Source organism: Lissotriton vulgaris, chromosome 4_1 (genome assembly GCF_964263255.1).
Source record: "Lissotriton vulgaris chromosome 4_1, aLisVul1.2, whole genome shotgun sequence".
NCBI classification, from domain to species: domain Eukaryota; kingdom Metazoa; phylum Chordata; class Amphibia; order Caudata; family Salamandridae; genus Lissotriton; species Lissotriton vulgaris.
In genome coordinates this window covers 1,328,702,625-1,328,728,556 of record NC_141691.1, presented here as the reverse complement: position 1 = coordinate 1,328,728,556, position 25,932 = coordinate 1,328,702,625, and the positions used below count along the sequence as shown (strand labels likewise).

Sequence of the window (25,932 nt, the reverse complement as noted above, 5' to 3'; positions counted from 1 at the left end):
ATTACTTCCCACCTTATGCCCCTATAAACCCACAACCCGCTCCGGTACTAAAACATATAATTTGCTTATAAATAAATGTTTTAATATATTAAATTAATACACATATAATATTATTTATTTTAAATACTTAAGTAAAACATATAACACATACATAATAAAAAACAAAAAAATTATACAAATATCGATATTAGTGTCATCGAAATTAGTGACATCAATATATATGCTATCGATATTACTAACTTCGATATTACTTACATCGATATGAAGAATTTCGATATTACTTACCTTAGGGTCGATATTCTGTCCAACGATTTTCTTGACATCGATATTCTACACCTTCGAAATTTCAAACACGATATTTTGGTAGGTCGATATTTACAACTCGATATTTTGACTGTGTACCGCTTAAAAAAGTCCTGTTCCCCAAAGGATAGTGCTCGGTCCAAGACACCCCCCTCCATCACGCCTAGACTCAATTGAAGCAGCAGTAAAGCAATTAGCGCGGGGACACACTTGCTAGTGTAACCAAGCGCTTTATAAGACGTATAAATAATAATAATAATAATTTACTAAGCACTTGCATTGCCATTGCATCATGCAAGTCAGCACAAGGCAACTCAACAGCATTTTACAGCACACATAGAAAGAGGAAAATGCCTCTGAACATTGTTTTTGTGCAGGAAGTTGTCCATGACACAATGGAGCCTGCTTCCGCAGTAGGCTGCATACAGTACTCTATCACAGAGAGAGAGCAGCACTGCACCATATTTAGTAAATATGGTGCATTCCTGCTCTCTCAGTTTTACACAGCACAGTGGAACATGTTGTTTTGCTGAGTTGCCTTATGCCAAATGTTAGTAAGGTGCTTCAAAAACTGCCTGCACCTCATCTAGATCTGGGTATTAATAGACCACCTGAAGCTCACTCAGACAAAACAGAATTCCAAGTATTCACCAAGAACATCAAATTAGAACTAGTACAACTTTGGCTCAATGACCTGAATCTCAACAGCTTCAAACTGTAACTTTCACCAAATGTCAAGTCACTTGTATTGACCATGGAGACCTGCCTCACACTCATGGAACATTGTGGCAAAAATATGTTTTGGTAAAATTTCTTTCTTCTAAATAAACAAATTCAGGACTGTTGCTTGAGCCCTGATACTCTGGATGGTGGCAACCCCCTGCTCCATAGCCTCCTTGACTCCATACTGGTTCTCCATAAGGGTAAGCTACATGCCACAGTGTGTGTTATCCTGGGATTGAACAAATAGATCACACCACCTTTATCATGTTGGTACTCATTGGTTCCCCTTGCGAACCCACACCATGGTCACAACCAACTGCCTCAATTACAAAGCCATCAGGACCAGCAGCCCCCATTTCCTGAAGACAACCCATTATCTCTGGTAGCTTTTGGTGCCCCTGCAGCCAGGAGACTATAAGACAGAAGGCTAAAAAGTGTAAAATAAAAAAGGCAAGCCAGGAAGGTATTTCCATCGAGTTATGCAGGGTCTAGAACAACATCTGTATATCTATCAGGACCACCCTAACACTGCCCCAATTTAAAGAAAAAGTTGAAGATGCACCTCTTCAAAGCACACCATATCAACATGCAGTAACCGTATGCTTCTGCTCCCAGAACTCAGCACCTACTCCTATCAGTCATTGACTGTATACTTTCCTTACCCCTATGCAGTGCTTCCCTACTTTTTGGGTAGGTTCACATCACACCAATCCCACATACATACATACATACATACATACATACATACATACTTACATACATGCATCCACATTAATTGCTTCTCAGATGCTGCACTGAGATTTAAGACTTTAATACAATTGAAACAGAAAAAACATAAATATTACACTATACCAAATAGCACCTCAGTACAAAATGATGCAAGAATATATTTTCTCTATCAGCTATTAGTGTTGTATGGCACTGTTGTCCATATTAGTGTGACTTCCTATTGCAACGTGAGCTATCCCCCATTCAATATCATTACCATTGTAAATCTATTCATCTTTGTATTCTTCTTAAGAAACTTGTTGCTGGAAAAAATGTGTCATCCTAGTAGAGAGGATCATTTTTAATTGTTCTCTTTCACAAATTGGAGTTATGAGGTAATGGGACTTACTGGCCACATAAAGAATTATGAGATCTGAGGAAAATTGCAGATCCACAGTTTTTCATTTCCTCAAAGAAGGAGAAATATATGAGAACAAAATATCTCAGAGATGGGCAAGAACATGCTGGAATTAGAACAATATTGTCCATTTATCTTCATTTCTCAAGGACTACCTTGTGGTAACATGATATTTCTGCAAGCTGCAATTATCAAAACCTGTGGTATGAGTACTTTTGAGTTTAAAAATACTGCTGCTGTATTCACATATCCATTCTAATGGGAGCTTTAGAACTTGATTTAGTACTAGAATGTAGACCTTAGTTCTCTGGAGTTAGCACTTTCAAAAGCCAATGTAGAATCTCTCAATAGTCCTTTCCTATGAATCAGGCTCTTGTTTTTCAATATTTGCTATTTTGATATCCATTGTGTCCTCATTAGCATTCTCAGATAAGATAAATTAAATTCTCCACAATCTTTTGCAGGAACTTGATTATGAATCTAAGACAAGCTACAGTCTGAGGATAGAGGCAGCAAATAAGCACATTGACCGGCACTATGAAAGTTTGGGTCCTTTTATGGACACAACAACAGTGAAGATTATTGTTGAAGATATTGATGAGCCCCCACTCTTTACTCAACCTGTCTATTCAATGCCAGCATCTGAAGCAGCAAAGGTTGGGACCAGCATTGGAGTGGTGGCTGCTCATGATCCAGATTCATCTAACAGTCCTGTGAGGTATACAGACATTATTTATGTGCATCTTTCATTTTAATATGTATGCTACCTCTGACTCAAAATTAACTTTACAATTACTTTGTGTGAGTGACCTCTAAAGATTGTTCAATTAGAAAGTAAACAAAACATGTTGTTCCCTTTTCATCACTGTCACATAGTCTAGCTTCTTATTTTTAAGCTCTATATTTGTGACCTGACCTTCTCTTCCGTTGTTTTGTAACTATTTGTCCCCACTTGTTCTCTTTTCATATCTTCGAGCCATACTCTCCTTTCAATACTGCTGCATTTGTTATTTACATATTTGTTTATTTATACAACACTCCGTTACTTTAATACCACCTACTCATTTTTGCCAAACATTCATTATTTGTCTTTCCTTGCTATTTCCTTCTACCAAATTTGTTGCATTGTTCTTCCTTTGCCTTTCAAATGATTTTCAACTATTGTCTCTTTTTACCCTTACCTCCTTTTCCCTAATTCTATTATCTGTTCTTGTATTTGACGATCTCACTTGTTTTTTTTCTTTTTGTTACTATTTAACTGTCTCAAACACCAGTCTTAAATTGACTTTTTATCTGTTTCACTCTCTATGCCTCAACACTACTGCTTCTAACGAGCACACCGATTCTTGTTATTTATTTTGTGTTACTATTATACACCTGCATCTAATTTGAGTCTTTCTAAACACATTTTTCTTGCACAATATTATCCCTGCTTTCACTTTATTTCCCCCCTTGATCAAGATCTACATGTTTAAGTTCCACATCTTTGTCTTTTTGTTTTGTTTGCTGGTCTTCCCTGTTGACTATATTTATGCTCACTTATCTTTTCCTGTAAATCCTTCCCAGATATTTCAGTTTTTCAAAGATACTTTCCCTCTTCCATATTATTTACTGTGTTTTTCTTCTCTTCTTTTGCTTGTCTTCTCCCTCTGTTCTGCTGTTCTAGTCCATCTTCTAGAGATAACATGCCATACTTTAATGCCCAAAATACGGGTTCTTGATGACTTCTAGGATTTTCTTCTACCGTTCTTCATTTAAATTTACTATCCACTCATTATGAAAAGACCTACACCAAGCAAAATTGACAGTCTAAACGATAAAATACAAAATACTGAAAATAATGTAACTTTATTTAGAATAAGACAGTATGTTTGGTAGCAGATTATATCAAGATGAAATTGTACTTAATTAAATGTACATTTACTGTTTTTTTAAATGTAAATGATCTGATCCACGTTTGAAACTACTTGTTTATATCAGCATATATATGTATTGTAACACATTTCATACTGCATCATGTATGTACTAATAAAATGCATTCTAAAAAAATACAACTGGAGGGCTTTTTTCAAAGTGAGGGAATATCCACACAATTTCAAATATGTGTTGTTAAAAACTTTTGTAAAACAAATACTCCACTTTGGGCAGGGTTGGAGATTGATTTTACCAAAGGGTGAAGTGAAGCTGTATTCCACATGGAAGTGTGGTGATATTAGTGGGAGGACCCATGTTAGAAATGTGATCTCTAGTTGGCAGTGGTTTGCACACTGTCCAAGTAGTTACCCACATGCTAATCAGGGTCAGGGTAGTATACACTAAGTTTACCTGTTCTCACCCTCTGGTAGCTTGGCTCAGAGAGATCAGGCTAAACCCAAGAGTCAACGTGTAAACAATGTATGCACACACCCACAGTAACACAGTAAAAACACCACAAATGTACTCCACACCAGTTTAGAAAATTAGCCAATAGATATTTGAATAAAACAAGACCATAACGACAAAAATCTAACATACATAAGTCAAGATATGAATTTTTCAATATTAAATACAGTTATAGCACTTAGAAAAACAATAGCTCCGGCTGGGGCTATCTTGATGTACTAGACGGGGACAAATCCACAAGTTCAGGTCAAGCGCGATGGAGCAGAGTCGTGCAGACACTGGTACAGTACTTTGGGGACATTGAGAATCAAAGATGATGCGGGCATCAGGGAGGTGAGGCATTAAGGAGGCAGAAGCTGCGTCAGTTCCTCCCTTCTGTGCAAGTCATTGGCATGTTGGCGCTTAAGGACCGGGCGTTGTGCAAAGGAGTTGAGGCGTCACTGAAGCAAGTGACTCGTCGGTTACAGGAGATGCTGCAGAGTCATTGAGCTGCTAACACCCAGGGATGCTGCAAGGCCCAATGGCAGCGGAGTCGTAGTCTGGTGGCATGGACTTCAGTGACGCGGTACTCAAGACTAAAGCAGTGGTGGTTGTAACTTGCGATCTTTGCGTTGAACGTGACCACACCCTTGGTGCAGGCAGCAGCATGGGGTCAAAATGCAGAGTGGCGCTGGTTCTGAAGTGACGCTCATAGTTGATGTGTTGGTTTCATCTTTTTAGCACAGAAAATCACTTGCAAGGGCCCATGACCTAGATTTGGCACTACTTGGAAGAGTAGGGCTCTTAACAGAGGAGCCCAAGTGCTAAAGATGAAGTATTTGATGGTCCTGAGACTTCCAACAGGGGAAAGCTCAACTCAAGCCCAAGGGAACTTTTAGACAGCAAGATACAGAGAGCAAAGTCCATTCTTCTCACTCCCTAAAAAAAAGCATTACGCAGTGGGTGAACACAGCCAAGCAAGCAGTAACGCGGGAGTCCTTCCGGGCAGCACAATAGCCCTTCCTGCTTGCAGAATGTCCTCAGTCCACAAGTATTCTGAGTACATGGTGTCAGAGGTCCAGTACTCAAACCCATTTTAGCCTTTGAAGTATGGAGACTTCAAAGAAAGGTCTTTGTAGTACACAAGACTCTGCCTTTGCTGGCCCTGGCTCCAGACACATTACAGTTAGGTGTGTAGCTCTTTGTGTGGGGTCCTATTCAAAGTTGCAAGTGACAGCTTCTTCCACCACTCTAACTCAGGAGGACCCATCAGCCTGTTGATAGGCCATCAGGATATGCAGGGCATGCCTCAGATTCCTTTGCGTGTAATTGTCTAGAGTGAATTCACAAAGCCCAGCTGTCACCCTGACCCAGACATGTATTCTATGGACAGCTAGAGGCTCAGAATGGTTACAGTAAGAAAACGCCAACTTTCTAAAAGTGCCATTTTCAGACCTGCAATTTAAAAACTAACCACTAAAATATGTGTTTATAAATTGTGAGTCCAGAGACACCAAACTCCAATTTTCTATCTGCTTCCAATGTGAAGATTCACTTGTAAAGTGTTATAAGGCAGTGCAAGTGCTAACCTGTGGGAGAGACAGGCCTTGTTGTAGTGAAAACAAATGTAGCAGTTGTTTACTGCCAGGACATGTAAAATTCCAAGGTACATGCCCTACAATTTAAATGAACTGCACTCTGCCGATATGGCTAACTAGGGCCTACCATTAGGGGTGCTATAAATGTAGTAGAAAGGAATGTTTTAGGCCTGGCAGGTAGGTTAACATGCTAGGTCGACATGGCAGTTTAAAACTGGACTCACAGCCTCTGCAGTGGCAGGCCTGCCTGAGACATGTTTGAAGGGCTACTCATCTGAGTGGTACAATTAGTGCTGCAGGCCCACGAGTAGCATTTGATTTATAGCCCCAGGGCACATGTATTGCACTGTACTAGGGACTTGTTAGTAAATCAAATATGCCAATCATGGAGAAACCCATCATACCATGTTTAAGAGGAGAGAGCATATGCACTTTATCACTGATTAGCAGTGGTAAAGTGTCCAGAGTCCTAAAGTCAACAAAAAGTTCAGAAAAACAGGCGGAGGTAAGCAAAAAGTCTCGGGATAACCTTACAAAAAAAGGGACAAGTCCAACCATGAGGGATGGGATTGCTTCATGGGGAAAATACTTTCCCAGTAGAGAAAAAGTTGTAAAGTTTTGTTTAAAGGTTGCAAAGTACATATGCATACATTTAGACTTAATGCGTGTATGCTTTAAGAAATACCTTTGCAGAGGAGGAATCTCAAATTCATAAACCTGTTCCAGAAATAAGCCTCAAAAACATCTGCTCTGACATATTACCTTATTATACCTCAAATCCTCACAGATCAACAAAGTAAGAGTCTTACTAAAACATCAAAGTAAATCTATTTGAGTAACATTCTGACTTTTTTGAGAATAGAGTCTGAAGAGCTAACCCTTCCTAAATAGCATTACCCGCTGTAGTTGGTTGAATTATTGTATGCTAGTTTTTCCTGGAATTTCAATGCGATAGCACTAACCTGATAAATGTTTAATTTTTTCATTTTACGTCTAGGTACTCAATAGATCGAAATACAGACCTTGAGCGGTACTTCAATATTGATGCTAACAGCGGAGTCATTACAATTGCTAAGCCTCTGGACAGGGAAACTAATGCTGTTCATAATATCACTGTCTTGGCAATGGAGAACCGTGAGTAAAACATATATATATATGTATTGTTTTGCATATTGAAAGCAATGGTGCAATATACGTATTTATACCTGTGTTTTAACAGCTTAAAAGGGAAGTCCTCAAGTCCCTATTAAAATAGAGCAGCTTGACTTTTTGGCAGTGGAAGCCAAGATTGAATACACATTGCTGTATAAATGAATTATTAAATTGACAAAATACACGATTAATTTGCCTTATACTACCCATTCGATCAAAATGAATGAATCTTAAAGACAAATGATGTGACTTCAAATAATGCCCTAAAAGATGAAATGCCATCTGTGTCAAAGTAATTAAGAAACGCGCAAAAACATGTTTGTTTTGCTGCAGATATTGTGACTATCCTTTAGAAAAGTAGTTGTTGGTATCGGTGCTGCATGTATTCTTATTATAAACATTCGTGAATTGTATTTAGCAACACCATAATTGTTCTGTCTTAAGGAAAGTAACCAAAGGGTAGATAGATATTTTTCCAGATGCATCTTCAGAACCCTTGTATTGTTGCAATTCGGGTACTTCTCAAGTAATAACATAGGGATTTGCCATTATACATCAGTTTAATATGAGAATTATTATTAATGAAACTTGCTATAACAATATCAGCTTTAACAATAAGAACACTAATAACGCTGATAGTAATATCATCAATACCAACAATAGAATAACTCGCAAAAACGATAACAAAAGAAAAAAGGGCTTGCTGAGAGACAAGACTGCTTTTAATCCAATTTTATGCTACTATGTTCGTGATTATTTAGTTGATCAAACAGCAAGCATCTACATGTTCTAGTTACAGAAGTTTGGATTTTATACACGGATCATAGACACATAAAGAGCAAAAGCAATTTTCAGAATTATAAACAGTATCCATCCATCAATTAAACATTTGATTAAAAAAATGCATGAAACAGGATGGCCACACCAGGGATATTTCTCTGATGATTTGATAACTGTGTACTAAATGCATACATTAATAATTAAATACATATAAATATCAAGATTATTCTAAATTAGTACTCGAAGAGAGTTTCACAAAACTAAAAATGTCTTCATACTAATCAGTTTAGTTCAATATTTCCATGTTCTTCCGCTAGCTAATATGGAGTGGTGTAACAGACTAATTCATAATGAAGTGAAAACAATTTGGAAATCTATGCATCTTAGTTTTCTCTCCTGATTTGCATAGATTGCTACACTTTAACAGATTCAGAAAATAACAAGCAATATGTTTGGAAATCGATGTAGACTCCTTGCCTCCTAAACTTTATACAGAAATTGGAACATTTTCAGGAGTAAGTATTGTAGAAGTGTTCATTTACACATGTACATCTTCTAACATTTTTTCTCAACCAGAAAAAAAAATCCACGACAAGAAATCCATTGACCTAAGCTGCTCAAAATATGATGATGCTATTGTATTGTATTGTATTGTATTGTAAGGGGTGCTTATAGAGCGCACTGACACCATGGGTTTCCTGGCGCTGGTTGGAAGTAGGGGGGACAGAGGGACTAGCCAGATTGAGGGAAGAGCCAGGTTTTTAAGGACTTACGAAAGAGAGTCAGAGAATTAGAGGTTTTAAGAGGAGAGGGAAAAGAGTTCCAAAGCTTGGGGGCCAGGTGTGCAAATCTCCGGCCTCCAGATCTACAGAGCTTGTAAGAGGGGACAGTCAAGAGGTGAAGATACTATACATATGCAAATGAGGAGGGAAAATAATTGGGACTGGTTGTAAACAACCACAATACTAACACTTTGATTATTTCCTTCTATGTGCACAAATCCAGCTTAGATGTCCTGCTTCATTTGAATATCTCTTTAATAAATCTTTTTAGTTTGGACCTTTGCCAGCACAGGCAAAATACATTGCATAATACCACATATTGATTAACCCTATATTATTTAATTGACTTCAGGCTTGATATTGTATACGACCAATGGATTTGTATTTGGCTATTGTTTGGGTGTGGCACATCCATAATTGCAATTTAGAGTCATCCCTTTATCACCCTTTTCAATTGACTATATCTTTTTTCTTGGGCAGATTTTAATGGTTCCTATGTTAAAATGCCTATGCTATACTGATCAAGACAATTGTTTTTCTATCTGACTGCATTGTTGTTTGCTGCCTTGAGTGACTATACAGTGTGTGTGTGATAAAAGACTGGGCATCACACCAAGTAGCTCTCACTAAGATGTTGAAAAATAGTTTAATATTACCAACCTGGAGACTTTCAGTGGGGTTTTGTATAATCTAATACGTGCAACTGGGCATTCAGAAACAATAGATTTCCATATAGCTCAAAATATATTAGGGCGTATTTATCATAGTTTCACGCAGTGCAACACAGCGACCAACATTGCTGTGCTCCATTATAAGGAAAGGGCATGAATTTTCTGTATTTAACATCATACGGCACATTTCTGTCCTTTTCGTGGGCTGGCGCACTTTTGACTGCTTAGCACAAACACAAGCTCCCTTGCTGCTTGGTGCAAGGGTGACTGTGTTGTAAGCAGGCTTGTTTTATGGCAGAAGGGACACCCTTATGCACAAAAGCAATCCTGAGAAGCATTTTCCTGCTCCTTCTGTGTGTGCTGCAGAATGCAGCACACATAGAAAGAGGAAACACTGAGGAGACATAAAGATATTTCTCCACGGTACACCTCCCCTGGGGAGGCGTAGCATTTTGACTCATTCCTAGGTCTACTACTGATGGCAAATTGGTCAATGAGCCAAAATCCATGAGTTGATGGATAGGAACACCTGCGCTCCACCCACGAAACGCCTCCGTGGAGCAGAGTAACAAAAGGCAGGAATTTGTACTGCCTTGCTTTACACCAGATTTATCAAGTTGTGCAGGGCCACACAAGATGGCCTTGCATGGCTTGATAAATCTGACTTTAGTGTTGCTTTACTCTTGTGTGGGCAATGGACTTCCAACACAATGACACATTTGCCCCTTAGTTTTATAAAACGATTTACCCACCTCACTTAAACGTTATGTTACATAAGAAAATAATGCTCTCTAAAGTGCAACCAAAGCAACATACATTGTTTTGTTTCATAGCCTCCTTTGTCAGTACTGTTCGCCATTATAAATTGGAAAGAGTTGTGAGCAGAAGGAATTCACAATCACACCAGCAGGCATGTCTGAATCTGTGGCTGATCCTGTGCCTGTAGAATCCACAGAGGCCCACTCTGCTGTCTCCTTGAATTCCAGTAACACGAGCAGACCCACCCTAAAGCTAATAACAAAGTTTACGAGAAGATTGGAAATGAGTTTATACCTATGCCAGCCATTAGAGCCGCACTAAGTCCTGTGACCCTGAGAGGCAGCTGGCCCAGTACTTTGACCAAATTGGGGTTGGTCGTGCGCAAAATATGGTCAGTCCACCTGAATGAAGGTAAAACCAGTTATAAAAGCCCCAAAGGGGTTGCCTGCTAGTCTGAGGATGATACATTAGACCAAAAAGCCCAGGCTCAGGAACAAGCTCTAGTAAGGTCACATGGCAAAGTGGAGATTTGCAAAGCCCAGGAGATTCGCAACTGACTGATTATATAGCGTCTGCAAAAAAGTTCAGTGAAACCAGTGATCCTTCATCTCTCGACCCTTCTAAATGCCTATTTCGGGACAACACAATCCAAAGCCCCACAGCTCTGTGTGACCAATGGAAAGATATTTTCCCAGGCAATGATTCCCTGAGAACCAGCTCTTTAATGTTCCTCGATTATACCCTGCCCAATGTACCAGTAAGCACCTCAGTGCATGAGAGGGTGCGCATATCGATGGGCTGGGAATATTGATGACCCCAACATTATACTTGATGTCACAGGGAACGACACAGGGGAGGCTTAGATTGAGTTTGACACTCCTCCTGTGGAAATTAGCGGAGCATTCACAGGAGGCCCCCATTTTGATGACTCATTCTTTTAGAGTATTCCAGCAGACCAGCCCTCGAGAGCTTCTTATATAACTTGGAGGCCTCGCAAGGTTTTGCAATCTCAGAAGCCATTAACGCAATCAACAGAGCCCTGTCTTCAATACTCTCACTTTTAGAGAAGACACCAGATGGGTCCGACCTCATAGGATCACTATTGACTTTAATACACTGTCTCCTAGTGCCTGAAAGCAGGAACTAAGACGTAGCTTCACCGATGGACATCCAAAATGAGTCAGGCAATTTGACAACACAGAAGGCAAACTTTGCCAACCAACCTTACACAATGGTTGATATATGCCCAGCCTGCAAAGGAACACTCAGGCCACCTCTCCATCAGAAAGCAGAAGTAAATAATTAGGATGCTATGGCCAGCATAATCACTGACACCCTCAACACTGACATCATGTGCTAAGAAGCGCAAATTGTCCAGAGAAGATTGCAAGATTATGCCAATAGAAGTTGTCCCAAGGTGTTCCAGAACTGCAGTGAGTAACCAGGGGAGTTTTGCATTGCAAACACAGCAATATTAGAAGTGCAAGTACTATCACAGAACCTGTGATAACTGGAAAGAATTGCAAATACAAAAAAGAAAGGACTGACCTTACCTTTCCTGTATATTCATTAAAATGGATATTCTCCATTTCTAATGCGTTTAATCAAGGTCTTTCCCCAAGAGGCAGTTCCACAAGCAGAGACATAACAGAGAGTATGACTGCCTGAAAACCAACTTGCTACCACTCCATCAGAGGCCCAAATGATATAACTGATATTATTAATAGTCCAAGTCCAAAAACAGATACATCTCTGCAGTGCGATAATGGCCAAGGAGCAGATGACTTGAATCAGGCGAAAAAACATCCAGTGCAAGTTAAAAGGAAATGGAAACCTAAGAGGAGCATTTGACCCATCAATGGGGTAACTGAAGTGCCTCAGCTGGTCAGGTTATCTGATCCAGGGACATCAATGACCCCTGTGTAAGGCTTGGGTGCTGACCAGCCAGGGAGCCTGGTCGCTTGCCCCACTGGGAACCTGGATCAATGCCCAGTCTTAACCCTCTGGCCCCAATATTTGTAAAATTAGGAGACAATGTGGGAGGCCAAATTGCAAATTAGGGCTTTTTGTTAGATACCACTACCACAGGTGATTGGAAAGCAGCTGATTGCTACCTGGAATTTAACAATCTCCTCCCAGATATTGGCTGTGAGAAGTCCTTAAACAAGTCAAGATTGTGCTCTTTTCTATGCAATTCCTGAGCTAAGAGTGTTCTTGTCAGGTGATATGAAGATGGGAGACTGATCAATCAGAAATTTGGGCAAGGCTTAAAAGAGAGCATTGTTCATTCCTCCAAGGTCGAGTTTTCACTGCCCGGCATCACCAGACTTGTACACAGTCATGCAGATGACTTTACTATTATGGAGGTCGATGTCTTACCCTTCCCATGTTTTGACCAAGAAGAGGCAACTTTACCAGGGCAACACCCGCTACATAAGAGCCCCTTTGACGTGAGTGCCTTTTTAACCACAGATTATCTGCAGGGTTCCTGAAGAGCAAACTATTGATTACTTGTGGAGTAGTCCCTAAGAATCTGTGTATCTCTGCAAGAAATAATTAACCCTGGGCAAAGTACTATGGTACGCTCACATAGTTTGCGAAGTTTGTGCTTCTTTGCACTATGCGAATTGCACGTAGCACAGTGCAAACAAGTGTAGTGTAGCGGTCATTTTTTGCTTGCTCGCGGTCCTCAACGTCAAGTTGGTCTCCGAAAGCGAGCAGAATGACACCCCAGCAAGACTTTTTCCTCGTACGCGATCAGCAACATCAAGTTGGCAATCGCAAGCATGGAAAATAAACCTCCCGGCGGGATTCTCAATGCAGGGAGGTCAGGTTTCTCATTGCGAGTGGTCGCGTATACTCGCTACTGCTCGCAATGAGAAACTTCCAGTCCGCGTTGAGAAAGCTGCCGCTCGGGTAGAAATATACTTGAGAGGCAGACCGCTTGCACTGTGAAAGATGCGGTTTGCACTGATTGCACATTGCGTACAAGCATCCAGCACTGTGCAATCAGTGCGGACAGCATTTTGCCCAGTGCACTACGCAGTTCGCGTAACTCGCATACTGCGAAGTGCACTTCACGTAGCTATGCGTAGAGCTGCTATGCGAACTACGTCCAGGGTTAGAAATAATATCAGAACATATAAGCTCCGAAACCCATGGGTCAAAGAGTGTAACTGTAAAAATTAGTGATTAGTAGCTGCAGTACTGGCTTCCAGAGCCAGAGTGTCCACCAGAGGAGAGTCCAATTGAGTATGGAAGAGCTCGTCCTTCGAGTCTGCTGCCACTACTTCAACTAAGCTATCCAAGGCCAGCATAAAAGGCAGGATTGGTAATGATTATTTGCATGGTTTATCTTGGAATATTGCGGGCTTGGATAGCAAAGCAGAAGAGGAGGACTTACTGAAATGTATCTAGCAATAGGCTATATGCTGCTTTTTGGAAATGTGGGCACTCAAAAGAATCGGTGCAAATGGTTTTCTTGACATCAGCACTTAGGCTGTCTGCTCTAGGAAGGGGTGGCCTTCGCGGGGGCTTACTTTGTGGGTGTATTGCAAATTGAAATGCAGGATAGAGCAATTGAGGGCAGCGAATCTGCCACCTAATGTACAACATGTGAGGAACTGGTTTAAGGGGGCTGAGGGCGGAGGAGTTGACAACCTGAATGTATATATTTCACCGGGGTGGTCCCCAGAGGTCCAGGCGATATGGGGGAAATTTAACTCTTATACTAGCAGTGTCAGGGAGAATGTTGCTAACTGTAAGTTGATAGAGGAGGGTAAAATGGGAAAGTATTTTTTGCTGATTGTGGAGATTTCAATACACCACCATCTGATGCTATCTTTAAAACCAAAGTCCTAATGGAAGATCATTGCTTAGGTATTTCCAAAACAGCCATGAATAGTTTTAAATCCACCAAGAAGGGCAGTACATTCTCAGATTTTTCTATAAACTATCAACTGCACTTTATTATTGTTGCACTCCCTCTGATAATATTGATGTGGTGACTTTTGATAATGGGAGAAGCCTGTCATTAATTGACTATATTATAGTTAATACATAGGGGTGGGAATGAGTGTGATATGACTGTTGTCAGAAGAGTGGAGAGTGACCACGACCCTGTGACACTCTGTTTAAAGCTGTGCTAGAGACGATGTGCCAGTGTGACAAATGGAAAGAGGGGAGTTATAGGCATGTGATCACCCCAGCCAATAGCAGGAGGAGAATTAGATGGTGCCGTGAGAAATAACTACTAGAACTCCCCCTGCTAGAATACATCATATCCAAGTATGGAGCAATAATCTTGAACCCTCTGACTGATGATAATGGAGAAATCTTAGCAGCTTATGACGGGTTGGTAAATGAGCTGAAACCTCTCTGGTCTAAGCCCACCAGACACACAAGCGTTAGCTCTAACTGAAGGAGATGGAGTGCAGGAGATATCTGGTATGATTGCTTTACCATGACGGGAGCTATTTTATCAGCCCTAGCATGGCAGAATTGCAGCCCCTAGAGTGGACTGATATTCCAAGAGTGCAGGAGCAAGTACAAACATCTTTTAAAAACTAAGAAATCGCTGCACCAACTGGCATTATGTGTGGAACTGGGGGAGGACTTGCATTACAACAATTCCAAAAGATTTTGGGAACTGCTAACACAGGTGTAGAAGGGGACAGTAAATATAATAGAAACTTATATTGGCCCAACTAAGTGGACCAGTCACTTCAGACCCCTATATAGAGCCAACATCATAGGCCAGTCAGGTGCCCAGTCGACTTGTGAGAATCTTCGTAAGGGGTTGTGTGCAATTGATATCCTAGTATCAAGATGGAAAGAGCACTGAATGCTGTGAAGAAACACAAGACACCTGGCCCAGAACTTATCATGAGGAACCCCACTTATGGCCCAGTGATCTTGCTGAAATGTTTAATTCAGCACTCGCTGGCAACACCATACCCCCTCGTGTCACTCTGCGATTATTGTACTGATCCATAAGAAAGGCGATTGGGGTAGTCCTTCCAATTATCGCCCGATCTCCCTCTTGGATGAGGCAGGCAAAGTCCTGGGAAAAGACCTGCTCAACCCCCTCCAGGACTGCGTGGATGCTCATGACATTATGACAGAAGTGCAAGCTGGTTTCTGTCCACGAATAGAGACTATCGACCAGGCTCTCCGACTGTATATGATTTCATCAAAATTTACAGTTATTAGAAAGTCCTCACTCTATCTAATATTTGTAGATCTGAAAGCATTTTTTGATTTAGTTAACTGAGAGAAGCTGTGGAAATCCCTGATAGATTTAGGAGTCAATATCACTCTGGTAAATGGCTATAAAGTCTCTTCACACCAGTAGCATGGCTAGAGTTAGGTACGGCCCAGGCAGGGAGTGCGCAGAACCTTTCCCGGTGGAAAAGGGCATGCGACAAGGGTGTATGCTGGTGTCCCTACATTTTAGCCTGTTTATAATTGACATAGCACACTACCTGGTGGAAGATTCCTTAGACATACTCACCATAGCCAGAAGGAGGTTGCTAATATTATTTTATGTGGATGACGCAGTATTGATGGCATGAACAGAAAATGTCACTCATAGGCTATTAAAGCACTTTGAGGAATATTATGACAAGAAATCACTGACCATTAATGGTAGTAAAATGAAGAGGATGATACTGAGGCTGTCTTCTAGCTTCCAAATGGAAGCCTACAGTTGAAGGTGTGCCCTTAGAAACCATTAAGCAGTTTGATTACTTGGGTATTCGATTCTCAGAGAACACGCACTGGGGTATTTACATACAGAGGGCAACTACAGTCCTGAGACAAATAGCAGGGGCGGTCCTGAAGTTCAGTCATAAGACTGGTACCAGAAGCATTAGTGTTATCCTGCAGATATATAAACAAAGGTCAGTAGCAGCTGTACTCAATGGGGCGTAACTATGGGGGTATGTGAATGTATGATCAGCCCAGTAGCTGAGAATAACTTCCTAAGAGCCTTGCTATGGTTGTGGCTGGGCACCCACTTATTGGCACTTCATGCGGAGCTCAATTTGACCCCTATATCAGAGGTAGCAGCCCTCGGGCCAGTTCTCTCTTGGGCTAGGCTGATAAGAAACCCTACATCAGCAATATACTTGAAAACCTTAGAAGAAGTTACCTCCAGTGGTGAGCGCGGGAGTAGCAAATGTTCGTTCCATGTACAGATTATTTTAAACGAGCTACGGATGGAATCCTTGTGGGCAGATCCCAGCAGAGTAAGGCACGACACTGCAGACCTGATCAAAGATCCGAACCATGAACGCGTGCAGACAAGGAACTGTCAGGCGTTGAGGCCTGGATCTATCTTGTGTAATTATTTTAGTGTGCCCATGGTTACCCTTGTACTGAGTGTGTGATGGACCCTGAAAGTAAGCGAATATTGTATGTAAAATGCAGGCTGGGTAACCTGCCAACCAGGGACTATTTATTTAATATCAAAAGGCTCGCTGCTGGATCTGACCTCTGCGATTGTAGCTTTGGCTGGTTAGACAACTTAACCCATTTCCTTCTGTTCTGCAAACAATATGACCCTGAACAGTGGCGATTGATCTTTCCTCTTTTCAAAATCCATGGGGTTAGATGTGTGACATCAGCATTGGCACTTTCGATTAGGCAGAATGATACATATTTTGTTAACTCTGTAGCGTCATTTCTATGGGCTGTAGAAAGCTGCACACCACGCTCGGTATCAACTCAATCAGATAACCTATGAGGATTCATGCACATCCCTCTATGCACTGTGTTGTTAACTGCTGTTCAAACTGCATGCTTCCATAAAGGTCCTATACACTTCACCTTTATATATTTGGTGAATTAGTTGATTGTCTTCATGGGGATGGAATGTAGTGCTTAAATGGCATTATGTCATCCGGTTGTTTGTACTTTATACGTTTTTTAGGAAGTAAGTCTCCGACTGAACTGTATACTTTTTTACAACGTTCCTTTGCACTTGCACTTATATATATTTGATGAATCTGTTGATCGTTTGAACTGGAATGGGGTACAGTGCATAAATGTTATTATATCACCCTGTTGACTGCACTGCATATGCATATGGTTCTCTGCACTTGCACTTTTACTCATTTGATGAATTTGTCAATTGTTTCTATTGGAATGGAATTTAGCGGCCAAATGTCACCCTCTTGCCCAGTTGATTCTACTATATAAGGGGCATATTATCAAGACAGACGATAAAATTATCGCTGCTTTACGGCAATAATGGGCTTGATAATATGCTCTATGGAATTCCAATTGAAGCCCATGTTAGATGTCCTTCACATCTAACATGGACTTCGATTGGAATTTCATAGAGCATATTATTAAGCCTATTATCGCTGTTTTAGCTGCAGTTTTCTGCCGCTAAAGCAGCGATATTTTATCACCTGTCTTGATAATATGCCCCTAAGTTTTTAAGAAGTTAGGCCCATATTATCAAGATGTGGCAATACAATTATCGCCGCTTTATCGGCAGAAAACTGCAGCTAAAGTGGAGATAATGGGCTTGATAATATGCTTTATAGAATTCCAATAGAAACCCAGGTTAGACATCTAACCTGGGCTTCTATAGGAATTCCCTAGGGCATATTATCAAGCCCCTTATTGCCACTTTAGCTGCACTTTCCTGCCGATAAAGCAGCGATAATTATAGCGCCACTCTTGATAATATGCCCCCAAGTCTTTTATTTTTAGTTGTTTTTAAATCACAGTTTTTATTATCGTAAGGTTTAAAGCTGAAACAATTAATAAATAAATTGAAAATTGGTTGCATTAAACCATAACAAAATGTGTCTTGTTGCAATAAAATGCAGGATAGCTCTTAAATGTAGACTAATCTTTCACGTTGCGTATCACAAAATGGTTGTTGTACTGTATTGAAAATTCCATTACTGTTTTGGTGTGAAGCCTTGACCGGTATGTTCTACTCTGCGACTCAGTCATTCTGTCTGTCTCGTTTTCTTTCCACAGAGAACCCAACTCAGATTGGTAGAGGGATTGTAGCCATCACCATTCTTGATATCAATGACAATGCCCCTGAATTTGCGATGGATTATGAGACCACTGTATGTGAAAATGCTGTTCCTGGCCAGGTACGGCAGCTACAAAGTGACAACAATCATTTGTTATCTGATGAGATTATTATATTATTACTTGAATGTACTTTAAATAAAACACTTCAAACATGCGAAAACATGGATAGTAAGAACTGAGAGATGTAAAACAAATGATCAGAGAGGTGAGAAATGGATTTTAGAGAGAAAAAAATTCGAGATATCAGCTCAGACACCATTTAAAATAGGAGGATACTCGGGACAGAATACAGAGTGATGAAAGAGAAAACAATGTCGGGTATTTAAAAAGCTAGTGTTAATATGGAGGCAATAAACTAAGAGAAAAGAATAAGATATATGAGAGCAGAAAAGAAAATACAGATAAAAGTATAGATAAACGTTTATATTACAGCGTAATATAGTCTGAGGGGGGAAGTGTGATGCAGGTGGAAGTGAAGATGCGATTCTTTTAAAATTATGATTAGCACTTAAGGATGAGCATTACATGACCCTCCTAAAACAGTTGAAACTTTTGGAAATATCTATGTGGGAAAATAAAAAAATGGGAATTTACCATATCTATCGGGTGCAGTAATACAGATTCCCAGGGTAAATCCCCGTTGTTTACGGAATATGCAGTGTGCAGGTTGGAACACCATGTGGTATTCCGACATTACAATATCACTGATGTCTTTAATATCAGTAATTAGTGAAGGATACACTTGAAATCAGTGGGAATATAGCATCAATTTTCCATTTCTGAATGGGGAAGCGACTTTTCCTAGTTCCTAATTATTGCTTTCCCTACCCTTCACAAAATTCAGTTGGCTAATATGATTCCCATTTGGATAGAGACATATTTAATAAGAAATGCGTGAATCAAAAATTAAATTAGGTAACCCCATGTTTCTATCTCACACACGTCAGCACACACAGGCAAGAACACAGACATGCACTAACATTCACACATCTAGTTTTTCAAATAGTCAATGCTTTATGCGTGTTTTCATCTCTGTCACAACATATTTGGTTATAATTCAGGCCTTCTTCAAAAATCCTGTGTATCAAAATCAATGGGGAAGTTCAATTTGATGACAAAGCTGTTTTTATCATAAACACGTTTGTCACAATTCTCCAATAATTGTGGACCTTTTCGTTTGTGCAAGCTCTGATAGCTAATCATTTTTGCAACATTATTATTCAGTAGAGCCAAACAGTGGATTAAACCATTCCCGTCAAACAAAATCAAGATTCAGGGCAATTGTTAAATGTTTTTCATTGGGGCAGAGCTTGCATGACATCTTTCTGAGGAACTCCAGGGTAGCTTCTACGGAGGGATCAGAGACTGAGACCCCGGAATGTGGAGAGTCCTAAAGATCCTGACATGGCTGGTGCACTGCTGCTGCATCATCCTTAATTTTAAATGCTGCTTGGAAATCTTGAGAACACCCATACTCAATGGTGAGGTGGTACTTCACCCTGCACTATTGGGTGCCAGAAGGCGGTGCCTCCAGTCAGTGTCCACACTGTTTCATGCAGCTGCGGTGCATCTGAAAGCAGGAAAGACAGTGAATGCCTCTGGTCAAGTGACTGGAGATTGTAGGATGGAGACCACTGTACACGTTAGAGGTATTCCTGGGAAACTGGCCAAGGGCCATGGACACCTTTTAACCTTTTACCAGCGTGGAAACATGGTGAACAACAGAAGAGACGAAGTGTGCTGTACAGGGCCTGGGATGGATGGCCCATGGCAGATGGCCCTCAAACATGATATCTGCTCATGCAACACCAATGTTTAGACTCGAATTATCCTGTGTAGCAAAGAGAATTAAACCCAAAAAAGAAGGTTTGTGACTTCATATAAATCCAGTATTCTGGATGATATGCCACCCAAAGAGTATAAGGGCAAAATGTTAGAGTGTTAAAAATGTACTTTTGTCAGTAGCAACTTCAAGTGAGCGTAATCCACAGGACCCCCACTTTGCTGATCTAATGGAGGACAAGGCATCGATCATGACCTAGTTCAGAACATACAAGAGACTTTTGTAAATATTGATTATATTTTCCACAATGGAGGTAGGCTGAGAGGCACTTAAAATAAAAGTGGGTCAACCTGAGGTGAAGATTAGAGATGTGCAGTAGCAGATCTGAAACACAGAGGGTCAAATGTGCAGGCAGGCATGTTGAAAAACCTTGAGAAATTTAGGGGCTGTGCTATCTTTGCCATGGTTCCGCCAGAACACGAAAATAATGTTATGGACAAAACAAAAGGACAAAAATGTCTGAGGCTTCTGGGTCTTCTTTTTCTGGAAGGAATGTGGAAATGTGAGTCATGAAGCAGCCATGAAGGTGGAAATCGAAGGGTCATTCCACCTGCTGACGAAGGCCCTGCTGGGGAGAAACAAGAGACTGGGAAGATCCCAGTTGAGTTGGGATGCCACAAAAGTCAGATACTATCACTGATACAGTCTCTAAACCCGTAGTGTCGTAAGCACGTTATTTGTGTCCCTCGATGTGAGCAGATCAATGCAGAACAAGAGAACAGAACCACAGTAAATCAAAAACGACCTACTGGAAAAGTTCATTGAAGCATCATTATGGTTTCTGCCAAAACAGCATGTATGGAGAGGAACTTTTTTTGCAAAGTCAGAAGGCGAGCTTCCCTGCTGGAGAAACGGAGGGGAATCAGAGAAGAGTTGATGGCGAGTGTTGAGGCTACATTGAATAGTTCAACCAGTTGCTTTGGGTCGGTACCTTTAGGAGTTCCTCTATGAGGAGTGCCTTGTGTAATTCAATTTTCTCTTTCACCTCATTGCTCCAACCCTCACTACATTACGGCTGGGATTACACTTGGGGACTTTGCTCTGTATTCTGTGATGAAATAATGGGATGTGCTACGAGCTAACGTCGGGCTTCACTTTGTAGAATAATGGAATGCAGATATTTCTTTTATTATTTCTGCCAAATGAACAAGTGTAAAAACATAAATATTTTTCAAGAAAAATTGAACCACAGACCTCTATAAAGTCTGGTCTTTCTATATACAGGGCTAATCTCATAAAGTGGGTAACAGTGACTGACTTAGGTAGTTTTTGCATCCAGTTAATATTCAAGATTTCATGCAGCGCAGCCAAGATTTAAATCAATTCATCAGACATTTTAGTTTTTGTTTTCCTTCTAATTTTAATGTAAAAATGTAGGTGTTGCTTGGTGAATTGTTTTAAGTATGTGTACGTTTACGACGGATCGTTTTGGGCTAGTCTTAGCTTCATCTTCCCCTTATAAAGGATACTTCAAAAGTCTGTCAGGCATAATTAGGCCTTTCTATAGCGCATTTCTCTTTTGGTGACGATTCTTTCTTTTGATACACACCAAAACTGCACATTTGGTGCTCATGTCATGGAATGGTTGTATGAGCTAAAAACACGAGCTGTCTTGTTTCAAGCCACTGATTATATTACCACTTCGACCAGCTCCAATATAGCACATGTCTGCAAAGAACTTAGCAGAATAATACTTCCATCGAATTTGTCGTCCAAAGTTATAAAGGGGAATCATTTTAACAACCTAGAAGTGAAGAAAGGAGTATTAACAATTTACAGTTGACAAGATTAGCTCGTGATCTCATAGCAGATTTGATAGCTTATGTTTTACCAGCTGCAAGACAGTGATTTTGTTGAACTGAACTCCTTTTTTGTGATTATTTTAAAAAGGAAATGTGAGTAGGCTTGCTGGTATAAACACCACAATGATATGTATCACTCTACCACACTTTGCAGGTTATACAGAAAATCAGCGCCGTTGACAAAGATGAACCATCCAATGGCCACCGGTTCTACTTCAGCCTGGCGTCTGAGTCACCAAACAATCATAACTTTACACTGCAAGACAACAAAGGTAGGAAGAAACGGAGTCTGCTTACAAGTGTCAAACTATGCCAGACAATATCTATCAAGGAGGCCCGAAGTCAATATACGTACTTTAGGATAACATTTTTAATTAAACAATGATAATGATGTAAATCTGTGAAGAGCCACACAAGTGCAAAGTGGGACCCGAATCCCAGGAGTGCTAAATACTCATGCAAACGTTTGAAAAGCACTAAAGACGATGGAGCGTATTTACTAAAAGGTCTTCAAATGAAGGGCAGCAAGCAAAGTTGCTGTGCTGCTTTGTGTGAATGGTAGAAAGCTGAACAGCACCATTTGTTCCGCTTTCTACCTGCACTGGTGCACCTGAGGCCGCCTAGCACCAAAGCCGGCACCCTTACACCATGGTGCAAGGATGCACGAGTTAGAGGCAGGATTGTTTTTGTGCAGGAAGGTATACCTGAGAGGCAATTCCCTCTTGTATTTGTGTTGCATTATGCAACAAACATGGAAATAGAAAGAAGGAGAAATAATGCCTGTGTCGAGTAGCTTCACCGTTTTAGCACAAACCCGGGTTTACAGGTTTTTTTAATCTGGGTTTGTGTCAAAATACATTGGTGGGTTCAATGGAATAACCATGCTCCACCCATGTAAAGCCTACCCAACGAAAAGTAACGCAAATCGACTTTGTATTGCTTAATATATACAAAAATGATTTTTTTTGTCTTTGTTGTGCCACAAAAGTGAAGGAACCCCGATGTTAAGTCTTGGTAAATCCGAGTCAGAATGTGTAACCATCAGTACCAGAATCAATAGAATTTTAGCTCCCTGAGTTAAAATGCAAACTACACTTCCTGACATTTGAAGATAAGACAAAGCTGTCTACTTGCTGGAAACTATGATGGCGCATACAGTTCTCCTTTTACAATATCATACAAGGTGAGACTGTCTCCACAATGGCCTGGGCATGTCACATTACCACGTAAACATGAATTCACTGACTATGGGGCAAATTACTTATTTTCAGTGCTAACAAGTATTTAACACGATAGTTCATATCCGAAAATGCAAATGAAATTAAAGCCAGTATTTGTAAGGCGCACAATTACTCGAGGGTGTCAAGGTGCTAGGGGCTGTCAGGAAGATTAAGCGAGCTATTGCCCAGAGTCACATGGTGCTGTACTAACCTGCTGCCGGCACCGGGGATCAAATCGTGAACCCTGTAGTCCGGAGTCTGATGCCCTGGCAGCTGCGCCACACCTCTTCTCAAATTAGGTAGCTATATGATTGGTTAGGCTCTGGAAAAGGAGCAGGCTATGTAAACTCTCCGAGTACTAAATATATTGCCCTCCCTTTGACCTTTCACTTTTTCTGTGCAACATATATAAATACTTATTGAGAAAAGAATATTTAAATAAATAAGCTATTTAATACTTGTATTTGACTTTTGCCGTGCCCCTTGTTTTGGCCCACACTTGCCCGACTTTCACTCAGGGAGGTGTGCTGTCCCTGCCCCGGTCCACCGTGGCTCCTACTGCCGATTGAGTGGAGGGCAGGGCTCCATCTTGGGAGTCCTGGATCCCGGTGTGAGGCAAGTCAACGCTCTAGCTGGGGGAGGGAAAGACATAAATTGCATATGCTCCCTCGGACGTGCAGCGGACGCGCGCACCAAGTGCGCCACCAGCGCGTCAAAGGCAAGCCCGTCCGTGCCCGTCAGCGGCCGTCCGTGCTCCGGGAGTGCCAGCCACGATGCCGGCTTGAAACAAGCTGTGCTGGGGGGCAGGCATCACTATAGTCGCCAAGAATTGCTGGCTTTTGACTCTATTTCCTGCGCTGGTAACAAACAGTGGGCCGTCCTGCACAATCTCTCTAGCACTTGCCCAGTTTGTAACTGTTGTTTTAAATCTAACTGGCCCTGTCCTGAGCCTCAAGCTGCTAGTGGGCATAGAATTTTCGCGGCATTTTGATGGCTAAACATGCCCTTAACATCTATGATCTTATCATAGACAACATGTTAGAGGCTCTTTTCATCACTGAAACCTGGCTAAGTGAGTCACGTGCGCCGGTGGTGGAACTAGCTGTCCCTCGGGATATCGTATTGCCCGGGCTGACTGTACTACCGGGAGAGGAGGTGGCACTGTGCTGGTCTTCAGGGAGGCATGGACTTTCACTTGTGAAACTGCTAAGGAGCTGGTGGAGGGGGAGGCTTTGGACTTCACCTTATTACTCTCTCCCCATTTCACGTTGTGGGGCACGTTGGTGTATCGCCCACCCGGTCCTCCGGGAGCCTTCCTGGGGTCATTAGATGAGGTCATCACCTCACGTGCTCTTTGCGTTCCCAAGTTTCTTCTTCTGGGTGACTTTAATATCCATCTAGACTCACCAGCAGCCCCTGATTCCATAGCCCTGCTGGATCTACTTGACCTGACGCAGCTGACTCAGTGGGTAACACTGCCATCAAATACGGGGGGCACCTGATCAATCTGGTGTGTTCTAATTTTGACATCTCTGTTATGGATCCACTCCCAGTTACATGGACTGACCACTTTCTGATAAGGCTTTCCTGGATCTCGGGAAAACCCTCTCCCCCTCTGGTCACTGCCCTGGGCCCCCCTTCCCAGAAGATCAATATTCCTGCGCTACCAGTGGCTCTATCACACTCCCATCCAGCGCCCGCTTTGGAACTTGGAGAGGCGGTGGATTGTTTTAATGCCTGGGTTAGCCAGGGGATGGACTCCTCCTCCCAACCACTTGCCTGCAGAACTCTCCGGTCCTCCAGCCCGTGGTTTTCTCGGATTTTAAAAGAGCTGAAACTCGGCTGTAAAAAACTGGAACGCCAATGGCGGACAGAGTACTGTCCCATTGCTAAATCTGCACTTCGCTCGGCTCAGAGAGATTAGTACGCAGAGCTCAGGAAAGCTAAGAGCGACTTTTATGCTGATCGGATTGCGAAAGCCAACAACAATCGTAAGGAGATTTTCTCTAATGTTAGAAGTTTTATGTCTTCTTGTGCGGAAAAAAAGACTCTCCCAGTTTCCACCCAAAGGTGTGAAGAGTTATCTTCTTTTTTTTATTAATAAAATACTGTCCATTCAGGACAGTCTGGGACTCCCCTTGGTGATGAGACGTTCCTCTCATTCACATCCCCCCTACCATGCAAGTCCCCCAGTCCCACACTTACTCAGTTCTCGCCTGCTGAGGGATTCGACATCCTTGTCATTTTGAAATCGCTTAAATCGGGCTCCCCTTCGGACCCATGCTCAGCAAGAATTTTAGCTGAAGTGGCAGAGAATGTGTATTCGGAAGCCGCTGCCATTATCAATCACTCCCTCCAGTCCGCCATGGTTCCGGCTCAAAAGAAACAGGCCAAACTTCTTCCTTTTCTTAAAAAACCAACTGCAGACCCCTCTGTTCCCTCCAACTACCGTCCGATCTCTTTACTGCCAGCACTGGCCAAAGTGTGTGTAAAGGTGGTCTTCCGCCAGCTTGAGACTTCTGTTGAAACTTTAGGGGCCCTTCATCCAGCACAATCGGGGTTTAGATCAGCCTATAGCACTGAAACCGCTGAGCGTTGACAATACAAACACTCACCCCCAGTCAACTGATCTGGGTTTAATCCATCACCGTTCTTTAGCTCACTCGCCACCCCAGTTCAGACATGGCCATAAGCAAATCAGTCTGACCCTGTGCCTCATGGGAACAGTTCAGCCCGAACTGCCATACCCTG

At 41.5% G+C, this 25,932-nt stretch overlaps 1 protein-coding gene across 6 annotated transcripts in view; it reads left to right on the top strand.

The window, feature by feature from the left end:
• LOC147723944 (cadherin-7) overlaps positions 1-25,932 on the top strand; it is a 329,109-nt gene that overhangs the window by 232,220 nt on the left and 70,957 nt on the right. For all 6 annotated transcript variants that reach the window (XM_086965552.1, XM_086965556.1, XM_086965557.1 and 3 more), the window contains exons 7-10: positions 2,617-2,870; positions 7,109-7,245; positions 18,254-18,375; positions 22,116-22,233. In XM_086965552.1, the coding sequence (XP_086821678.1) occupies positions 2,617-2,870; positions 7,109-7,245; positions 18,254-18,375; positions 22,116-22,233 (631 nt within the window). The remainder of the gene's footprint in view (positions 1-2,616; positions 2,871-7,108; positions 7,246-18,253; positions 18,376-22,115; positions 22,234-25,932) is intronic.